Below are 14,917 nucleotides of genomic sequence, written 5' to 3'. Positions count from 1 at the left end.
ATATAGCCCAACACAGCACAGTTTGGACCGGTTTAGCCCAGTGCACACCAGTCCAGCCCAGTTTAGCCCACTTCAGACACTTCACCCCACTTCAGCCCAGCCCACTTTAGCCCTGCCCAGTCCATTCCAGCTCACCCCAGCCTACTGGGCTGTTAAGCCTACTTTGGCCCAATTCAGACCAGTCCAGCCCACTTTAGCTCAATCCAGTGCAATTAAGCCCAGCAAAGAACAGTTTAGACCAGTCCAGCGCATTTTATACCACTTCAGACCTCTCTTGACCAGTTTAGCCCAGTACAGCTCAACTAAGCCCAGTCAAGGTTAGCTCTGAAAGGAGCCGATGCTTCCCATTACCCCCTATTAACCCCCATTACTCCCCTATTGCCCCCCATTACCCCCTATTAAACCCATTCCCCCACCGTTGCCCCCCATTACCCTTTCTTAACTCCCTATTACCCCCCCATTAGTCCTCCCTGAAGACCCCCCATCGCCTTCAGTGCCCTCCCAGGGCAGAGGCCGCTGTGGGGCAGTGGCTCCAAGCACTCTCAATGGCGCTGGCGGCGGTGGCAGAGGCCACCGAAGGGTGAGTGCTCCATAGAGCCCAGTAGGGACCCATCTGTCACATTTCTAACCCATTTTTCCCTATTTCTAGCCCTTTTTAAGCCATTTTTGGCTGTTTCTCACCCATTTTTCCCATGGGTGATGGGCGGCCGGGTAGCAGTCAATGCCGCAGCCGTTTCTGCCCAGAACGCCTCCGCTGTACGGGAGCCGGGCGCCCCACAGCGCCGCCTGAGCGCGGTGACGGGGACACGTGAGGCGGGACCACGCTCCTGCGCATCACTGAGCCACGCGAGGCATCCCGCCCGCCCCCGTTGCTAAGGAAGTGAGGTCACGCAGTATGGCGGTCCGGAGCCGGGGAGGGTGAGCGGTTTGTGCTGTGTGGAATCCGCGGCCATCCACCCCGGGGGCTGCTGCGGGGCGCTGCGCTTCTCTCTAGCATAAAGCGGAAGGCCCAAAGCCACGATGGCATCAGGAGCCGCAGGGCTGTGAGGCAGCAGAGCGCGAGCCGGCAGGCCTGGCAGGGCAACAGAACCAGGTCGCGAACGAGCCAGGTTGCCGCCATGGAGCTGAGGGTTGGGAATCGGTACCGGCTGGGCCGGAAGATCGGGAGTGGCTCCTTTGGGGACATCTACTTGGGTAAGGAGGGTGGCTTGCTGGGGATGTATCTGGCAGGTTTGTGGAGAACGTCAGGGGTCGGGCCGGGATGGGTGCTGCTCGCTGCTGTGCCCGCTCCCAGCCCCGGCGAGGCTGGGCTTGGGGCAACCCCTGGGCCCTCATTTCACTCCGGCTGGAGCTCGGGCCGCACTACTGAGAAAAAAAATGCCCTTTGATATGAAGTACCTTTCTGTTTGTACAACAGTAACAGTTTAATGTTTCGTTGACATCATGTCCTAGTTTGGATAGTGTGGAAATCGGGAATTCTGGCTTATTTAGCCACCACTTGCCATTGTTGTCTTGTGACCTTGGGTATTGTTAATCTTCTCATCTGTAAAATCGGGATAAGGGTATAGATCCCTTCATTTGGAAAACAAACAAGCAAGCAAACCAAACAACCCCCTCAAAACCCCAAACCCACCATGTTCAGAAAAATAGTTCGGGAAAGAAACATGCATTGGTGTTAACCGTCATTGCAGTGGTCTAGGAAGAATTCCTGCCGCAGGAATGTTCCTCTCTCCTATGAGGCCTAACAAAAAAACAAAAGACAAAAACAACAACAACAACAACAAAAGTTACACAACTGCAGATGACGAGGTTGCAGTTAACGAAACCTTCAGTCAAATCTTCAAATCCTTCCAAGAATCATCAGGTTGGCTATCCTGTTGCTTTAATGTTGCCCTCATGCCTTACTGCAAGTACCTTGTTCTGGTACTGTGATTTCTGTGCAATTGTAAAATTTGCAGGGTTGGCACTCTTTGCCTGACCATTTGTGTGGCTCTCTATCATCATGGCTCACTGCTTGTGATTGTGGCAAGCAGTGGTGGATACAAGTTTTGAAAGCAAGTATTTATAAAATAATATATTCTGCAAACTCTTAAACCACAAGAAATGGGTTAAATCCAGAGAAATATGCATTTTAATTCCTGTACATAGAAGCCAGTACCATACTTTTGAAAACTGTGTCAACTTTAAAAAGCAAGTCAAAAAGGCAGGGAAGGAACTTGCAGGGGCTAAGGTGTGTTAACTGCACACATCTGGAGTGTAGAAACATGTCTTTAGCTAACATGTGGTATGTTTGCCAGTATGAGAGGTATTTCTGTTTCCTAGACAGCAGTGCATCACGTTGCAGTGCACAGCTCACATTCCAACCTAATTTGTCAGGTAAAGGTGCTTGTCTGCGGATAATGAAATACTGGTTATCTGTAATACAGGTCATATACCTGATAAAAAATTTCACGTTTTTAGCTGAAGGTGTGTGGTTGTATAGAGGCGGAGAATATGAATCTTTCTCTCTGCAATGCTTGCATAAAAGATTGAAGACTTTTGTGAGAAATATAGTGGTAATGCTTGTGCAAAAGTCTTCATTAGATGTCATTGGGATTTTGAGTGGAGATTAAAACAGCAGTTAGAATTTGAAAAATCTTAAAATGATTTGAGAACCTTCCTTTAGTATTTGACTACTGCTCAGGTAAGTCGGATTACATTATAGTATAAATTTAAAATGCAAGTAAAAAAAAAAAAGTTTTTTGGGTCACTTCATGCTTACAGTCCACACTGGTGAAGTTGCACAGGAAATAATAATTCTCTGTGCGTTAGTACTATTGCCATGCTGCATTTTGCAGGTTTTGACATCTTTTTTTCTCGAAGTAGCTGGGGTGGATTTATGTTTGGGGCTTGCTGCAGATGTCATTCCCGAGTCAGAAGCTAGCAGAGAGTTACGTGCTTTGAAGATCCAGCAGTCGGTGTGGGTTTCTTTTTCCAGGGGAAAGGGCCGTGCCTCAAGAACTGAAGTCTTTTGAAGAGGCCTTTTGGCTTGCCTGCCATTACCTTATAAAACAGAGGTGTTCAAAATCTGTGCTTTTTGTGATAATGAAATGTTGGGATTTATTAAAATTTTCTGTTTGGATGTTCAGATTATGGTAGGACTTAAGTTTCTTTAAAATAACTTACAAAAATTCTTTTAGATGTCATGAGGTTTATTTTAAGTACATGTCTTCTGATAGGCCTTACTATTTTTACAGATTACTTCAGTGTAGATTTCTAGCTTGGCTTTATGCTTTGAAAAGAAAGAATTGATTATTTTTGCCTGGTTTTGGTCCTGTATGTTTGTTTTTTTAATGCAGCTACAAGGGTGTAGAAGACATTCCAGAGTAGAAGGGACAGACTTTTCTCTCTTCCCTTTTTTCCGTCTTTATCCCTATGGAGCAGATGACTCCATTGTTGTTACCACGTTTTTTTCATATTCTTTTATATTCTCCCTCAAACCTCAAAATATGTCTTCTGGAATTCTGAATGGCCCCAGCTTTGCTCGCTTAGAATGGCAGGGTCTGTGGGACAGGAGTTTGAAATGTAAGGCACTATTGTAAATAAAGGAGCACGGAGAACTTAAAATTTAGGAATTTAGTGTACCTGCATCTTCTGAAGTTACCCTGCAGAGGAAGATATGAAAGAAATGGATTCCCAGATACTCTAAATAGTATGATGAAAAATGGGTGATGAAATCAGAGTAAGCATTTGTTGATAAGTCTGTGAGGTCAAATAGATATGGGTCACTAAAGACATTGCAGTTGCTGTGTCTTCATGCATTTTGCATTGTGTATATATTTTTCTTAAAAATTAGTTTTGGGTTGTAAGCTCATTAAAATAATTTCCAAGGCTTTCCTTATGGTAGAGGATTTCACAATTCCAAGTAAATTGGAATTTTGCAGTTTAAAAGAAAATACTTTCACAACTCTGTGCTTCTTTTTACATTTACAGATGGTGAGCTCTAATTACACTCCTTGTTACTACTTTTTAATTATGGTCATTCTTGCAATAATGCTTCCTGCTGCTTCACAGATATTACTGTGTTTTCCTTAAAGGAAGCTAAGCTTTTGGTGGTTACAGAGTTACTTTAGAAGTTTTTTCCCAGGGTTCAAGTGGGGACAGAAGTCCTTACTTGGTGGCAAGCAGTGGATTGCTTGGAAAAATTAATTGTATTTTTGTCTCACTCTCATCAGTTTTGCTGGACTCAAATATTTTAATTTCACTATTTTAATATGAAATCTCTTGTCTTAAAGGAGAGGATTTATACAGAAGCAGAGTTCAGGCTAAGGGTTCTTGGCTAACTTGAGTGATAAAGACTTGGGAAGAGGAACTATCCTAAGAAATTAACCTAGTAGGTCAAGACCATATTTTGTCATGTAGTGGTTTAATACTATGTTGACCAGAATGGATACCAATACAGGTGTACCAGTGTAGACTTGATACAGATCTTGATCCTCCTGTGCAGTTTTTTCCCTTATCAAACACAGAAGTGTGCAGCTCTCTATAAAGAAATATGTCTTTTAGTATACTTGGGCAGCAGTTTGTGTTGGTTTTGGATCAGAAAAGTTTCTGAAAAACAAAAGAACAAACTAAAACCCCAAAAAGACCATGTTTTCTGCTGCTCACCTATCAGATAATATTGTCTTTGTTCCATGCTTTCCCTGATCTTGTCTGCTGTGGGATTTGGGAGAGCAGGTACTGAATGTAGGGACAGGCAAGAGAGGTCCAGAGTTCTGGGGTTCAAAATGAAGATTTTTGTTTGTTTGGGGTGGCAAAGTCAGTATTAGATCAGAAGATAAATGCCTTCCCCCTCGTACTGTTGATCTGCCCTTTCACATTTCTGGATTGATGTGCACCATAGCTCATTTAAAGTTCACCAAAATAATATATTTATAAAATATGAAAACCTTAAATTACAGATTGAAGAGTTTCTAGTTGGCTGCTACTGTGCTATAACCAAAGTAGCAGTGGGGGCATCCTTCCAGTTACTATGCTACTTACAAAAGAGTCACACAAGACAGATATATATATGTACTATATATATGTACAGCCTTATTTTTCTTTTTGTCTTCCGTATGTGTTCGCCTTGAGTTGTGTTTATTGTACCTAGAGTGAGTTTCATTTGGTTTGTTTTCTTAAGGTGCCTCGGAGGGGAAGTGTCCTACAAATACTGACCTTGGTGTTGTCAGAACAGCGCAGCTGTACCAGCAACACCACCTTCATACTTCCGTGTGCACACACACAAAAAGATATTTTATTTACCTAAAAAAAGTGAAGTCTTGTGTGAACTCAGTAGATAATCTATGCACCATCAGTTCCTTGCAAAGTGAAGTCACACCCATTTTGAGGTGTGGGCTGTTAGCCAGTCTTTCTTAGCCTTTTTTAGCCTGACAAAGGCTGTAAAGCACTGAAGTAGCTCCTTAATCTGGGGAACAGTATTTTGCAGTTATAATAGGTGTCCTTGTTTCAGCTGGTGAGTATGTTAGCTCAGTACTCTGTAATGGTCAAAGAAAAGCATATGCAGAAAAAAACAGGTAAGCAGGCAGAAAAAAATGTGTACCTCTGTCTTAATTGCGTTTTGTAACTCAAAGGGCATTATGGAACTGGAAAAGGTATGGATAAGTGAAATGGGGAACAGTTAGGGGTAATTAAAAATTACTTCTATACGAAGAATGACCAGAGTTTTTGAACTCTGAAAAGAGTTGGGGGAAAGTGAGGTAGGGTAGAAGTCTCTGAAACCCTGAACATAATGGAGAAAGTGAGTACAAAATGAGTATTGCTGTTTCTTCCCAAACAAAGACTAGCAGACCTCAAGTTAAGCTTATAAGAGATGTGGATCAGAACAAAGAGCAGGTGTGTTGTACTTCACGTCATCCTAAATTATGAGGTAATGCAGAAAAGAGAAAGTCAAATTCTGAAAGTAGAGAGACTTGGCAATATGTCTGAAAAGTGTCTTGCATCTCCTTTTACATATTCCTGTTTTCCTGTAGTTCCTAAGTTGCTTGGCTGAGAGTACATATTTTCTTGACTCAGTGTTTCTCCTTAAGAATGACAGTTTTTCTCTGCATACACTTAAACTTTGAAAGTGAACAGGTAAGCCAATTTTTCAGTAACTTGATTCCTTAAGAGTTTAATGAGATGTAAAAAAGTGGGTTGTTTTTTTTTTTTGAGAGGACACATTGATTCTAGATAACCTGCCTCCAAGGATAAAATCATAAGGTGACAGAATACATCTGGAGTATGTTGAGATTTAGGGAAGTTGTAGTCTCTGTTTCCAAGATGTAAGAGGAGGTGATCTGAATTCCTAGCATTCCTTAGGTTGGCAGGGTTACATGCCACACCTGTAAACAGTAATTCTGAGCACTTACACCACAAACTAGAAGTGGAAAGACACCCCTCAAAAGATGCACTCATTTATTGGTTTGGTTTTGTTTAGTGTTTTGGGGTTGGGTTTTTTTTTTCTAAAAATTATTATTACTTTGGTTTTGTTTTTTTGGTGGGTTTTTGTTTGGTTTTGCTTGTTTGGGGTTGTTTTTTGTTTTTTTGGGGGGGGAAGGTTTGCTGTTGTTTTGGGTTATTTTTGATGGAATAGAAGCAGTTTTGGCTTCCTGTGCTAGTGGTTAATTGTCTTTTCAGATGCTAACCTGTTGGAGAGAATCTTTAAGTTTTCAGAAGCACTTTTAGATAATCATGATTGAAAGTACTTAATCTCTGGATGCTTGCCTTTGAGTAGTAGTTTGCTAATATTTGTTTTGTTTCAGTCTTGACAAAGGAAATGAATCTTTAAAGTATTTTGACTAATGTTTTGAATTCTTCTGGTTTTAGGAACTGATATTGCTGCTGGAGAGGAGGTTGCCATTAAGTTGGAATGTGTGAAAACTAAACATCCTCAGCTTCACATCGAGAGTAAAATCTACAAAATGATGCAGGGTGGAGGCAAGCAAGTTATTTTCCTTCTTCAGAGCTTTAACTGATTTTATAGCTTTGATTTATCTGCCACCAGGAAGTGTTTAATAATTAAGATCTCTTTTAGCACATAAGGAGAAGGTAGGATAGGTTGCCAGGTGGGTGAAGCAGTACCTCAGTTTTTTTGCAAGCAATGTAGGGTAGCAGTTCCAAATCCATGGCTGTCAGATTTTATGATAACTATTAAAATCCTTCACTGTTGCTCATGGTCCCCGAATATTTTAAAACATTAAAACCTCAAGCAGTGTGGAACAAAGTTTGGTCCTGTTTGGCAGTACACTAGTTGACTTTTGTTTCTCATGGGTCAGTAAAAGATAGTAACCACTGTTCTGGACTGTTTAACCTGACTTGCTTATTATAGCAGCTCAATGATAAACTTGGCAAGTTCAGATTAATTTTTGTTATATATGTTAGCATTCTTTCTTCTGAGTTAAAAATACTTCCTTGCTACAGGAATTGTAAGACAAAATAGCATTAGTAGAGAACAAGAGTGAAGCAACTTCATAACTATGGCATGATACTCCACTAGGATAACTCACTGGTATATTTTGAAGTTCTGTAAATGTATATCCCATGTAGTTCTGGGATATAAACTTGGTGTAATTAAGTTTTGCTTTTATTTCGTAGTCACTTGAATTCTTCCTAAATGAGGCCATATTTTGCATAAAGACTACATTCCACACTGTATTTCTCAAATGCAAAGTACAGTAATCATACATGTAGAAATGGATGATAATGTGTATTTGCATTTAGTTAACTTTTTAATTCCTGCTTCATGCCGTTGCCACCTGCTTGTAATCTGAATAGCCTTCACAGAGTAAAATGCTTCTTTTATGGGCTTACTAAAGCCATGATGGTGGGTTCTTTCTGAGGATGGATGCTTTGGAGACAGGTAGAAGAAGGTTACGTTTCCTTCTGAATAAGGATTTCTCTGTGAAGGGAATTTGGGAAAAATAATTCATATCAAGTAAACAGAGTTTCACATGAGTGAATTGTACCATTTCACTTCCAAAATACATAAAATTAACTCAAAGTGAGTGGATTTGGAATTCTGAATAAGGCTGCCTACATGCAGGTTTAATTTGGAATGTTTGACCAATTCTGCAGTTTTGCAGTTACCAGTAACGTTAGCCCATAAATGCAATTAGTCCATAAAGCAGGGCTAATTTTACCCCTCTCAAGCTGAATGTATAACACATCTCAAGCAATGCTGCTTGGTAGAGATTCACCAAACAGCAAATACATTGGAACTGAAGGAAAGTCAAAGTGTATAGAGCAAAGGTGAAAATTCATTGCAAATTGAAATGGAAGGGAAAGGTATTATACAGTGATCTTGTGAGCTTTGAAACTAAGCAGTTAATTTCTAAGGCCTTCTTCAGTGATAATATTTAGTGTTTTGTCAGTGTGGGTTTTTTCAGATTTCTAATTTGCTTTTTATTGCCATCTTTGAGACTACATGAGTAGTAATACTTGTAAAATGCTTATGGTTCAAATCCAGAGAAAATGTTAAGTACTTTCAATTTACAAGCTAAGCACAAAGACTGAGGGCTTTCCAGGGAAGGGGAAAAAGGCTAATTTTAGATCTTTGTTGCTATAATTTTCATTGTTTTTGCTGTGAAATTATTAAACCATTTATTTTGTAATGGCTGAAGGTAGCATAAAATGTTAAGCCTCCACGTAAATACAAACATTCACAGCAGTGACCCTCCTACAATTCATCTTAAGAGCCTTGAAGATGTGTGCATGGATTGTATGAATCAAATTGTTATACAGTTTCCTTTTTTCTAGTGGGCATTCCCACAATTAAGTGGTGTGGAGCTGAAGGGGACTACAACGTAATGGTGATGGAGCTGTTGGGACCGAGTCTTGAAGATCTCTTCAATTTTTGTTCAAGAAAATTTAGTCTCAAGACAGTTCTATTACTTGCTGACCAAATGGTAGGAAGCTGCTTTGTTGATCTTGGTGGTACAGTGTGGTGGGATATTACAGTTTCTTCAGATCACAACCAACTATGTTTTGTTTCTGTAATTAGAGGCGAATAGGCTGTATCATTAGAGAAGAGACTCAAAATTAGTTTTGTTTCTGTAAATATAAAGTGCCCCATCATATGTAATTGCATTACAAGTCTTAATTGATTTTTAAAAAATGACCTGCACTGTTTGCAAACCAGGTGTTTTCATTGCTCAACCACAAATTCCCAAAACAAATTTTTGGAAACAAATGTGAAACAGACACAGTGAGAAAGCTAGAGAGAAGGTTTATCTGTTGTCTTCTAAATTAGGTTCTCTTTAATGCTCTTACATTTTACAATAAAAGGTTTATTTACCTCTTACCATTAAGACAGTGTTTCTAGTGTTTTTAAGAGAAAAAAAGTATATGCCCGGTCTCTTGACAATGATTTTTATTTTTTTTATTCCCCCCCCGCCTTCATTTAGATTAGTCGAATTGAATATATTCACTCCAAGAACTTCATCCACAGAGACGTGAAGCCAGATAACTTCTTAATGGGCCTGGGGAAGAAAGGCAATCTTGTCTACATAATAGACTTTGGACTAGCAAAGAAGTATCGAGATGCTCGAACCCACCAACATATTCCATATCGTGAAAATAAAAACTTAACAGGAACTGCTCGTTATGCGTCCATCAACACACATCTTGGAATTGGTGAGCTGGGGAAAGCAATAAATAGAAACTTTAAAAATGTCAATGCACGTAATTTTACTGCAAGTAGAAGTTGCTTAATGGAGGCATAGAAGAAAGTCCCTATTTCTGGCACTAGCAGTGTAGCATGCTTGGCCTTGTATCTCTTGGTTGGGTGGGATTTGGTCAGTTTGTAATCCATAGGAATTCACACTTTTTTTAATAACCGTGAGGGTTTTTCTTGTACTGATAGGCTATTTAATAATGATAGACTTTTTAATACAAGCCTATCTTGTACTGATAGGCTTTTTTTAACAACTGTGAGGGTTTTTCTTGTACTGATAATGCTTTTTCTTGTACTGGATGAGTTTATCACGGGCATAGTTTTTTCTAAGAGTTTTTATGACAGTCTTGTTGCGCAGTCTTGCATTTCCAGTAGAAAATGAAACCTAATGAGTCCACTTTTTTATGCTGTTGTAGAGCAATCTCGCAGAGATGACTTGGAGTCCTTGGGCTATGTACTGATGTATTTTAACCTGGGCTCCCTCCCCTGGCAGGGACTGAAAGCAGCAACAAAGAGGCAGAAATACGAACGTATCAGTGAAAAGAAAATGTCTACACCCATTGAGGTTTTGTGTAAAGGATATCCTTGTAAGTTACTCTTTTGTGGCACTAGGCCTACATGTTTATGTTTTAGCAGTATTTCTTCTTTATATTGAATTCTACCTATCTTTTTTTACTTCTCTCTTCTCCCCCCACACTTCTTTTTGTTCCCCTCCCTTCACGATTGGGTACATCTGTGATAAAGACTCTGTTTTTGAGACCTTGATCTTTGTGTTCCTGTACCATTTCTAATTATCCATTGTCTGAATGATTAGTAAACAGTCATCGTAGTGCCCTCAAGTGGAAAGGTGCTTGATGCATCTGAGTTGTGCTGTATTGTGTGCATGCGTCTGGGCTGACTGGGTAACTCTGATAAATAACTTTATTTCTTCATATGCAAGGGTACTGTTTCTTGGCTGAATCAGATCGTATGGTCAGATACACCTCTTACCTGTTTCAGTTGTTGCACTTGGGAAGGTTCATCCAGGTTGGCCTGTTGATGGTCAGCATCTGACAGAGACATAAGAAACCCTCCTATATCCTAGTATCATGACTAAAAGCTGTTCTGTTTCTCAGATTTGGTACTAATGAGTATGCATTTTTGAGCCCTGCAAAATGGTACTTGAATCTGTTTTAAAGCTTCATAACATTAGCTGCCATCAGAAAATACTGCTCATCTTTCATGAGAGTTCCATCTTTCTTCTTTCCACACTCTTGGCTCTGGCAGCTACGTACAATAACAAGAGTATTATTAGGGTTGTATGAAAACTTACTGTCTTCAGTCTGTTGCAAGTGTTTTTTAACTATGTTTTTCCACTGGGGTTAACAAGCAAGACAAGACTCATCAACTTTTCTTGGTTGGTTTATTAAAATTTCTTTCTTAACGTTGTTTATTAATATATTATTTCAGCTGGAAAGACTTGAAATCAAAAACCAGTATTTTGATACTGCTATTATATTTGGTGCATTGAATTGACAATATTAATGTTTTTGCTGTGTAACTAATATTTTGTGTGCCATATAAAAACAGGCATTGCAAATCTAAAATTGTAGCCTGACACAAATGGGAAATTTGTATGGGTCCACTAGTTTCTGTGCGTTTTGTGAGGTAGAAGATATGAATGTGTATGTGATTTAATAACAGGAATGCTCTTCTGTGTCACACAATAAATGGCGTTTAAATGTATTCAAAGAAAGGCAAAAAAACCTCTTTGCTCAGCTGTACTTTTAAACCTGTGTATGTGTCCACTTCACCCCCTGCCAACTGTCAGTTAAATAACTCTGATATTGGGTCCTCTCTGCTGTCCTCTGACATCTTTGCCTGCTCTGTGACAGACAAATAATTTCCTTTGCAGGGTTGATTTAATAGATGGGCTATAGAGTTGCCTTCAAGAGATTTCTAGTCTTACGTCATTATTATTTTTCTTATGTTTAGGAGATTCCCTTTTTGCTGGGGTTGTAATGGGTTTTGTTTTGTGATTCAGAATTTAAAAAAGCAAATGTGGAGCTGAAGGAAAAACCCAGACTTTCTTTTATTACAGCTGAATTTGCCACATACTTGAATTTCTGCCGTTCTTTGCGTTTTGATGACAAACCGGACTATTCCTATCTAAGGCAACTATTCAGAAACCTCTTCCACCGACAGGGGTTCTCCTATGACTATGTGTTTGACTGGAACATGCTGAAATTTGTGAGTAGCTAACATAACTTTCTAAATTTATTCTTTCTTTTTTTTTTGTAATATATATATTTATTTTTTCTACTACACTGTCAATTTTGAGTATCTTGACTGATACTGTAAGATTGTCTTGCCTTTTTCCTCCCAGAAGCTTTATTGTCTAGGAGAAAAGATCAGGAAATGAGGAAAGGCAGGAGATACAAGAGCTATGAGATGGGGGTTGAATGACAACTAAGTTGGAGTTACAGGGATTTAAATGTGTAAGTCTTCTGAGATACTTCCCTGGGGGCAGTCACCAGGCCAGGCTGCAGAATTAGTATTTTCTCTTCCCTTGATCTTGAGCATGGGTCATTTGCAACTGCTGAGGAGGTGTCCAGTTGTGGTAAGATACGGTAAGTATCTTACTGTAAGTATGTATGTACATTAGCATTTTGAAGACTTTGTCAGCAGATGTATGAACAAAATTTAGAATTTATGGCAGGTCTCAAGAAATTTTACCAAAATAATTAGTGACCTAACTTAATAAACTTAGTGGATTGTGCAGTTATTTTCAGTGTTTTTGTCTGAATATATAGTTGTAAGTTCAGTAATTCCCCAAGTTGTTCACTAGTGTCAACCCATAGGGGGCAAGCAGAGCGGCTGAAGATTCTGAACGTGAAAGGCGAGAACGAGAGGAAAGATTGAGACATACACGAAATCCAGCTGTGCGTGGAATACCCTCCACTGCTTCTGGCAGGCTGAGAGGAGCGCAAGATGTAGCTCCTCCTACTCCTCTTACCCCAACTTCACATGCTGGTAAGGAAGCAAATACCTGGATAGATGCATCTTGTAGACTTGTAATTTGCAGTTTGTTCCTGGTCATTGGAAATTCAAAATTAGAGTTACGACACCTGAATGGTATTTGTGTTTGGTCAAGGTTTGGGGGTTTTGTTTGTTTTTCCTTCAGCTTGCTTTTCATTAGGTTGAAGATAATTGTAGGCACTCATTACCTGCCAATTGCTACTCATATTTCTGTGAATGTAAAACAAAAGCCTTGATTTCTCTTGTTTGACTCTGTGGAAGCTTTGTATGCAAACAGGGAAAGTGTAATTTTTCCAGTGCTCATGTTAGCATCCGCCTTTGTGTTGCAAAAATGTAATACAGCTTTTCTCACAGCCAACACCTCTCCTCGGCCAGTATCTGGTATGGAACGAGAAAGGAAAGTGAGTATGAGATTGCATCGCGGTGCCCCAGTCAATATCTCGTCATCTGACTTAACAGGAAGACAAGATACCTCTCGCATGTCAACTTCACAGGTAAAAAAGATTTCTGTGTAGTGGAAGAATGAGAGTAATTTGATAAAATTAACTTGCCAAAAGAACATACCAGCTAATCGGTGTTTTCATACTGATTTTGCAGGTAGGATTTGACTCTTATAAATACTTGACATTTTAACTGAATGTTTGTGGCTGTAGACTACTATGAAGAAAAGAAGATTTTAATTTTTTTTTTAACCTTTGCAGGAATAAGGGTAAAATACTCTAATACAGAGACATTGGTGTATGAGGTGGTGTAAAATCCTAGTGATACAGCATTTTTTACCTTCAATTAAGGTGTTTAGCTCCTTTGCTCACTGAACTTCTTATTCTGTTTCAGCATTGATAAGAGAGATAAGTTGAAGGCAGTTGTGAGTCATGTTTCTAAATCAAGAGAGCGGAAAATATTGATGCAGAATAGACAAGAAGTAGTTGGTGAAGAGCAGGAAAGTGCAAAAGTGAAGAAATGTTGTAGTGCAGTACTGTAATTCAGAGCAGGTAAGAAGCCACATACATGGATGATGAATAGATTGCAGAAGGCTCATTTGAAGATGCAGGAGGATGAATGATAGCGATTCATAGCCATATGCAGCACTAAAATCATCCTCATTGGTCATGGTGACTTAGCAAGATTTTAGGAATACTACTTTTTGAGTTGACATTGACAAAAAAGTGTTTACATGCATTTTTAACTCTTTATGCTACAGTTATAGAAACATTGATAGCTATAGAAAACATTCATTTTTGAGGATATTCACTCAGACTTGTCCTGTGTAGTGTGTTGTCTGGATTTGTACAGCTTACCCTCAGTCTTGACTACAGAATGGGAAATTGCCTGTGCTGCGACATTACTAGAAAAGCATTCTGTTATGAGGACTGGTGCAGTTGCTTAAGAGCTTGTACATCACGCCTCAATACTCTGCTGGAATTCTAACTGCATAATTTTTGCTGTGGACTTATTTTATTCCTCACTGATGGAGTGTACTTATAAAAATTAACTCAGTTCCTTTTGGCTTCATCATGTAATCAGCAAAATTAATTATTTTGGATAGTACGTATGCTTATAAAATCTTACTGCTAGAGGGAATGGTTTTTTAGAGGAAGGCCAGGTGGGCATCCCTCATGAAGACCAAGGGTGAACTGGATTGGAGAAACAATTGCGCTGTAACAAAAGTGTATTTTTTTTCAGCTGAATGAGTTATTTCACCATGTGGCTGCACAAATGTTTGTGCTTGCACAAGGGATTAGCAGTTCAGGAACACAAATAACTGGATGAGAATAGGAGACAGGTGAGGTTTTCTGTATTGGCTTTGGTGGTGATTTTTGTCAGCTTAAATTGTTCACTAAACTAGAATTGTTGCCACCAAGAATTCTCATGTAGAAATATTTTATGGCTGAATTTTGTAAATAGTATGAAAACAAAAAGGGTAGAACTGCACATAGTTACGGATCTTGTCAATATGGATATATACTTGGTAGAAGGATGTAAAGAAGGTACAGCCAGACTCACCCATATCTGGTAAATGGACAATGGACACGAATTGAAATAGAAGAAATTCCATTTAGGCATAAGAAAAACTTTTTTACTGTGAGAGTGGAACAGGTTGCCCTAAGAGGTTGTGGAGTCTCCGTCTTCTGAAATATTTGCAACCCAAATGGACATTGTCCTGAGTGGCCTGCTCTAGTTGACGGTACTTTGAGTAGTGGAATTGGG

At 39.5% G+C, this 14,917-nt stretch overlaps 1 protein-coding gene across 7 annotated transcripts in view; it reads left to right on the top strand.

Moving 5' to 3' along the window:
- Positions 1-868: 868 nt before the first annotated feature.
- The window catches only part of CSNK1D (casein kinase 1 delta), a 31,386-nt gene continuing 17,337 nt past the window's right edge, over positions 869-14,917 (top strand). For 2 of the 7 annotated variants that reach the window (XR_010615768.1, XM_065693603.1), the window contains exons 1-9: positions 1,111-1,194; positions 1,692-1,864; positions 6,847-6,957; positions 8,776-8,924; positions 9,423-9,651; positions 10,108-10,278; positions 11,772-11,920; positions 12,532-12,703; positions 13,064-13,203. Coding sequence is in view for 6 of the 7 variants with exons in the window: in XM_065693603.1 (XP_065549675.1) it covers positions 1,720-1,864; positions 6,847-6,957; positions 8,776-8,924; positions 9,423-9,651; positions 10,108-10,278; positions 11,772-11,920; positions 12,532-12,703; positions 13,064-13,203 (1,266 nt within the window). In the remaining variant the exon portion in view is untranslated. Of the gene's footprint in view, positions 1,195-1,691; positions 1,865-6,846; positions 6,958-8,775; positions 8,925-9,422; positions 9,652-10,107; positions 10,279-11,771; positions 11,921-12,531; positions 12,704-13,063; positions 13,204-14,917 lie in introns of all 7 variants that reach the window. The other 5 variants (XM_065693605.1, XM_065693606.1, XM_065693607.1 and 2 more) reach the window with 4 other exon arrangements.

Source organism: Lathamus discolor, chromosome 13 (genome assembly GCF_037157495.1).
Source record: "Lathamus discolor isolate bLatDis1 chromosome 13, bLatDis1.hap1, whole genome shotgun sequence".
NCBI classification, from domain to species: domain Eukaryota; kingdom Metazoa; phylum Chordata; class Aves; order Psittaciformes; family Psittacidae; genus Lathamus; species Lathamus discolor.
This window is presented reverse-complemented; position numbering and strand designations above follow the sequence as displayed.